General features: G+C 35.6%; 1 protein-coding gene across 1 annotated transcript; it reads left to right on the top strand.

The window, feature by feature from the left end:
* Positions 1 to 863: 863 nt before the first annotated feature.
* On the top strand, positions 864 to 6,640 carry LOC112526106 (chorismate synthase 1, chloroplastic-like). Its single transcript, XM_025136497.1, has 9 exons — positions 864 to 948; positions 3,169 to 3,320; positions 3,675 to 3,751; positions 3,867 to 4,010; positions 4,416 to 4,499; positions 4,594 to 4,686; positions 5,008 to 5,176; positions 5,425 to 5,615; positions 6,566 to 6,640. The coding sequence occupies exons 4-9, from the start codon at positions 3,969 to 3,971 to the stop codon at positions 6,638 to 6,640; spliced, it is 654 nt and encodes a 217-aa protein (XP_024992265.1). The 5' UTR covers positions 864 to 948; positions 3,169 to 3,320; positions 3,675 to 3,751; positions 3,867 to 3,968.
* Positions 6,641 to 7,230: the final 590 nt, after the last annotated feature.

Raw genomic sequence — 7,230 nt, forward strand, 5'->3', positions numbered from 1 at the left:
AAAGATAATAACTAAATATTCTGTTAGAACTCTATGATTATTCTAATTATATTTTAGATTTTTTATATTTAAAACGAGATCTTTATCCAATATTTGATTATGTTTATCTGCAATTAGTTACACGAATTCAAATATGAAACTTTACTAAGTTATACGTATGCATAATTTACTTGTAATCTTAAATTTTAAGTAATATGTATCAATAAACAGTACTTCGTGTATAAAAAATAGTTTTTAAGAGTTTTTGTCAAATGCTTTATAATACAGTGTATATATATATATGGGGTTGGTTTTCGATGACAAAAGACATTATGGTGAAGATGGCAAAAAGAGATTTTCATTATTTGATCAGTTTTAAATAAATACTAACACTAATAAGGTAAACCAAAATACATCAAAGTCACCGTATCTAAAAATAAATTAAAACATTAGATACGTTTTTTTACTTTATATTTTATTCATTTTTAAATTTTAAATAAATTTTTTAAACTTTTTGTTCATCATCTTCAAAATATTAATTTTATATGATTTTTATATTTTAATAATTTATTAAATATTAGGAGTGGTTTGGGATTGTTTATAAAAGCTGTTTTTTAACTTATTTCAGTCTGACCTCAATATAAGCTGTTTTCTAGTGTTTGGATAAGAAAAAAAAACTACTTATATATTTTTGATAAGTTAATTCTTTTTGACTTATAAAAATTATTTATTACCAATTAATAATTTTAACCTTGTTTATTTAACCATAAATCAATAAGCACTTTTACAAAATGGCGTTGTTCGAATGATCACGTACGTGGTTTCTTCGCGAACCAAATGGCGTCTTCTCTATCTACCAGACCTTTCGTTCGGAGCTTCATCCTCCGTTACCCCTTCATGCCTGAACTCCCTACGCCAATCAGATCTCCGCTCTGCAATCCTCCATATCTCAACGACGGTAAAAAGTGGGTGAGTCCCCATATTTGATGATCTCCCATATCGTTGTTATATATTTTCTGATCTTTTGCTGTTGCGGTGGATAATTAAAAAATGCGAATAAGACTGAGATTTCTAATCATAATTGCAATTTTTTGTTTTTTTTATTGCTTGTCAGTTGGTTCAATCTGTCTCTAAACGTGACATTGACAGAATTACGGTTTGGAAAGTTCATTTATAAACGAAATCAACGAATTAGTTTAGTGTATCTAGTTTTTTTCTGATTATCATTGAAAAGTGGAAGTTCTCATCAACTTTATTACATTAATCAAACGATGCGATGGTACTTTCGTCTTGATGCGTTTTGACGTTTTGTGAGCATATCAGGGGATTTAGGAGGATATGTTGAGCCATTTGAATCTCCATCAAAGACAGCCCTCATTGGGAGAGAGGGAGATCCATCGTATACTGTTAGGAGTAATCAATCGAAAGTAGAAATATGTGTATAGTAATGTAAAAAGTTCGCAGAAAATGGAAATATTCTTATACATATCGATGAAACGAACATAAAACAAGAACAATTGATAGAATTCGAGAATCTTACTCGTAATTTGCTGATTCTTGGTATAACGAACACGGATCGAGGCCTGCATCAACATAGTGTCAGCGAATTAAGATATGTTTGGTGATGGAATTTGGAGAGAAAAATGAGAGAAACCAAGAAAAGCCCACCGTGAACACCCACACACCAAGGTCCAAACTCTGATTCTTTTAGTGGTCAAGTGTTTGGTCCTGGGTACAATTTTCATGAGCCTCCTACGTGGGACAAAGTTTCTTGCATATAAGCCAAATTCCAACATGTACATACGTGGTTTAATTCGATGGACTCCACCACGCCCCCTCAAACTGATGCTAGGCTAGATTGTATTGAGTTTGTGAGTCCCTATAGGTGCTACGCCGGCTCATGTGAGGGTATGTGAAACTTTTTTGAATCTATCTGTAGTAACTTGGGCATTTCCTTGGAGGTGACAATGGATAAGCCCAACTCCTTATCACAGAAATTTTTAGGAAAATTCATGAGATATATATATTGAGAGAGAGATTCCATCTAACAGTATGGATTGTAGAAATTGATCTCTAGATACCAGAGATCATCAAGCTTATAAATTGAATCATATTGGACCCTCCTCTCAGGTGCTAATATCTTAGACTTAAGAGTTGTGGTTTTGAATGCCCTGTTCCTGCTTTGCTGATTAAGAAGGGCCTAAAAGTAAAAGGTTATCTTACGACCTGTTGCATTCCACAGTGTTGCCTGCTTCAAAACTTTTAACATACCACAGATTTTTACTTATCATACCAAGTTTTAACACTGATCATTTCCAGGCAATTGCACCAAAGTTCACATTCAGAAAAAACAGTGACAAATGCACACAACAAAATGTCATCCCACTTTGCTAGACTTAGATAAGAGTTTTAGCTCTATATGCTGCTTTACTACTTGCAACTTATGTTCATTACTATACCCTTAGAAACTGAACTTTGATATTTGAGTGTTTCACCTGATGATCTTTGACATTTGATCATCCACATTAAATCAAACAGCACCCATCATAAATACTCAGAATTGCTTACTCATGCATTTGTGACTCCAAGTACATCCCATTTTTTCTACAAAATTGATTAATATCTGAATCTCATGAGTGTCTGTCTTTTCACTTTAACACCAGAAACTGTGGTGATGAAATTTTAAGGCATGATCGATGAATAAATAATTTCCCTAAAATGCCATAAGAGACTGATGCTCAATAAGCTTGAACTCAGCTTGCCAGCTTTATATTTACCAAGTTTTATATCTTTAGAAAACAATTATACCTTATTTCTTCACAAAGGCTAATTTTTTGTTGTTGCTAACTTTGATCACAAAGCTGATTTCTTTAGAAAACAGTATTGGTTGGATCTGATACAGTGACTACTTATTTTCTTTCTAAAACTTGTGGCTGGATGTGTGCTTTTTTAAGTACATAATATATATATATATATATATATATAGGGCAAATAAAACTCACACACACTCCTCACATATTGGTTAGGTTTGAACCCTTTGACCTCTAGAAAGGTTGGGTTAGCGGATATACCAGATACCTTTAGGCCAATGGCCCTTTAGTAGTCTTCTGTGTTTGTGGTTGCTTTGCTTATCCATACTTTACAAATTCAGAATACATGCTGAAACTTCTTGACACCTTGCATTTACAGAGATACAGGCAGTCGGAAGTACATATGGAAATTACTTTTGTGTAAACAACATTTGGAGAATCTCATGGTGGAGGTGTTGGTTGTCTGATCGATGGGCGCCCCCCTTGAATTCCCCTCTCAGAGGCTGCTTTACAATTAGATCTGGACAGAAGGTACCATCTTACTTATCCCTGTGTGGCACTTGCTATAATTACAATTTAGATCATAGATATAAGAAATTCACTCTTCCCGCAATGGTCAAGATAAACTGTATAGAAATCTGTCTATGTAATACTAGGTAGGATCCATTCTGCCAATTAATGACGAATTAAGCAGCTTAACTTTAATCCCTTCATCCCAAATTACTTTAATGCTAATTGCATGTCTTTAACTCAAACCACTTTCCACCTCACCACACTTATTTATGGGAAGAAGTGTGCTTTTCGTGTAAGCCAACACTAGATGTCATTTGTCTTTAGCTTTTCCAGCAATATGTTATCTTGCAATAAAGCTGAACTCTTGTACAGGAGGCCAGGCCAGAGGGGGATTACCACACCTAGAAAGGAAACTGACACATGTTGCATATATTAAGGTGTTGCTGAAGGTTAGTTTGTCGTTAATATCTCCCTTAATATCATCCGGTTCTATGGTCATCTTCGTTAGAAGATTTTCCTATGCAATCTTATGAACTAGAGTGATGTTTTGTGCATTTGCTGCAGGATATACAACTGGATCTCCAATCATGATAAAAGTACCAAACACAGATCAGAGAGGAAAAGTGAGTACTCAATGCGGTGAATTGTGATGTCGATAGTGACAATATGGAGACTGTAATGGGTTACAAAAATATTCAGCACACTAGGGTATTATAAATTCACGATTGTTTAATATGATAATGATGGAGTATTCCAGAATCAATGATTATTTCAGTTGAATACTACAGTAGTATATGGTTAGCCATAACCATCTTTTTTTCATGAATTCTTGAATTAGCTTTTTGTAACATTCGTTTACATAAATGTGCTCATTGGGATTTACATAATTGCATGCTGTGATGTCTTCATCTCCATCATATTGGGGATTTTGGTTTTATATTTAGGACTTGTTGTCTAGTTGTTTTGCTTTACTCTCAAGTATTTTTGTCTCTTAATATATTTTTATATTGTTTAGAAATCCTAATACATTCTGATATGAGGATTCTGAGACAAACATGCTCATCATTTTGGTGTTCGTAAGATTGACAGTGTGTCTGTAATTGGAATTGCCAGGACTACATTGAAATGTCAATGGCTCATCGACCTTCTCATGCTGATGCGATTTATGATTTTAAGTATGGCACACGATCAGTAGAGGTACTTTCTTTTCTCAAATATAGACACGTATACAAATAAGGTTATGCTTTGTGATACTTAAATGTTCAGAGTTAAAACATGTTGATGAACATAGGGTGGTGGGCGATCATCCGCTAGAGAGACGATTCGGAGAGCTGCCTCTGGAGCTGTTGCGAAGGAGATTCTTAAGGCCTATTCAGGAACTGAGGTGTGTTTTATGATTGTGAATAGAGGGTTATTGTTGACTTCTCCATATTGTTTTCCCGATTAGGATTTTGCATGGAAAGATTGTTGCTTGCGCTTAACAGATGCACAATCAACATACATGTGTATACCTGTACGGATAGACATGCAGAGACTTGTTCGATGTTTTTCATGTTAATTTTAAGCAGACAGGGTTTGACTAAGAAATAGAATTGAATAAAGAATTATAAATCGGCTCTGAGCATTGAAGAAGTCTTTTAACATTTGGACCTGAGTGCCATAACATTTCGACTAACCTTCTATGGTTTTCTATTTATGTTTACAGATTCTTGCTTATGTCTCTCAAGCCCAAAAAGTTGTACTTCCAGTGGATCCAGTGGGTCACCAAACCTTGACACTTGATCAGGTTAACTATGAAATCTTCTTTTCCAGAGATAAGCATGAAAGAAAACTTACAGCTTGTGGTCGACACGATCCCTGTGTTGTCCCTAGAGGTTTGTCCTTTGTAGTAGGTTTTCAAAATCTAGGCTCGCGTAAAAACTGAAACAGATGCAATTCTAAAATTGGATAATAAAACGATAGTCTTAAACATGGGTCTTCATAAAAACAACCACTCTACTCCCTGGGTAGAGGATCCCAATCCCCTATACCCACCTTCGGGTGGGATATACAGGGTTCGTTTGTTTTGGTTTGTTGTCTATCATTCCATGCCTGGTTTACCTTTTGATGCGTGATTTTGTAGCGGTGCCCGTGGTTGAAGCAATGGTAGCATTGGTGCTCGTCAATCAGTTAATGGCTCAATACGCACAGTGTCAACTGTTTCCCATTAATCAACGAGTTCCAGGAACCGTTGCAGCTGCCAAAAATTCAACGAACTGCACTTTTCTAAAACGCTTCACAGAACTCGTAATCATCCTTACCTTGGAACAAAAGGTTAGTTGTTATACCATATTCAAAAGCATAAATATTATCTTGGACCGTTGGTTTGATTGGTCGATGAATTAATTTATATAAATTGATGTATATAAGCAAGAGTAAGGGTAAGGATAAGGTGTTCGGCCCGGACCAGAGCCCTATCAAGGTGTGGATTTGTTTGGGGAAAGCGGGTGTGGTGTGGTGTGGTTGATGAAGCTCTTTAAGAACCTTTAGGATAACCGTGATGCTTGAAGAGTGGAGGATTAATGTGGTGTCGTCATTATATAAAGGACAAAGGCAATACATAGAATTGTGCCAACTATTGCGGTATAAAACTACTTAGCCACCCCATGAAATGATGCGAGTGTGTGATCGAGGCCAAGATGTGGCGCAAAACTGAGGTGTTGGAGTATCAATTTAGCTTCATGCAAGGGGCGTTGGCAACCAACGCAATTTACTTCCTCAGACGCTTAAGTATAAAGAGCGCTACATATAGGTTCAATAACGAAGTAATTTATATTTGGTTTAATAATATAATTTTTTTATAAAAATAATAATTATTTATTTTGTTAGAATTCAGATAATTATCTTAATTATATTTTAGATTTTAAAATGAGATGTTTATCCTCTATTTGATTATTTTTATTCGTAGTTAGTTACACAAATTCAAACATGGAGCTTTTAATAAGTTGTACTTATGCATAATTTACTTGTAATCTTCAATTTTAAGTAATATACATCAATATACAGTACTTCATGCATAAAAAATGGTTTTTAAGAGTTTTTGTCAAATACTTCATAATATGGTATAGATATACATTTTTATTAATATTTTAAGTCATTTCTGACATTTAAATTGTTTATTCATGATAGCTATATATTCTTGGTTAAAAATTAAGGTTAAGAAGCCTTTTATTTTCATCATTGTGAGAAAAAAATGTGTTTACTTAACCCATGTTTTTTTATAGAGTCCAATCCAAAAAGAAATGGAAAAAAGCCCAACTTGTGGCCTAACTTTTGTGGACTTCATCAAGCCCAAATAGAGCCCACATCCTCTCCAATTTTGAATTGGCCTGATGCAGTTCGATTGAGGAGGCAGACGACTGCTGTTCGTGGGGGATCGAGGGAGCGAGTACGTGGGTTCGATTGGGAGAAGTCGTGGGATCGATTGGATTGGAGAGGGACGTGATCGAAGAAGTCGGAGGCTGGTTCGTTATAAGAGACGCGAGATGGAGACAGCGGGAAGGAGCTGTTCGACAGGAAAAGGGCTGTTCGAGAGGAAGCGGACAGCAGGCTGTTCGATTGGAGAAGAAAGGGGCTGTCCTATTGAAGGCGAGAGCGAGGACAGCAGGTGGTCTGTTCGATTGGAAAGGACAGAGACRGCAGGGGGCTGTTTGATTGAAGAAGTCGGAGACGAGAAAGAGACAACAGTGGGTTCCATTGGAGAAGACGGATGCGAGAGTGAAGACGGAAATCTTTCTCATCAATCTTTCTTGATCCTTTCGGTAAGTCCTAAACCCTTTAGAATCAGTAACCTAGTTTAGCCATGTCTTGCTAATTTGTTCATTCCAACATTGATTTAATTAGGTTTTGATTTATTATTGCTTTGAGATTTCATTGTAAACATGTTTGA

This window comes from Cynara cardunculus (genome assembly GCF_001531365.2).
Source record: "Cynara cardunculus var. scolymus isolate 2C chromosome LG 1, CcrdV1, whole genome shotgun sequence".
Lineage (NCBI taxonomy): Eukaryota > Viridiplantae > Streptophyta > Magnoliopsida > Asterales > Asteraceae > Cynara > Cynara cardunculus.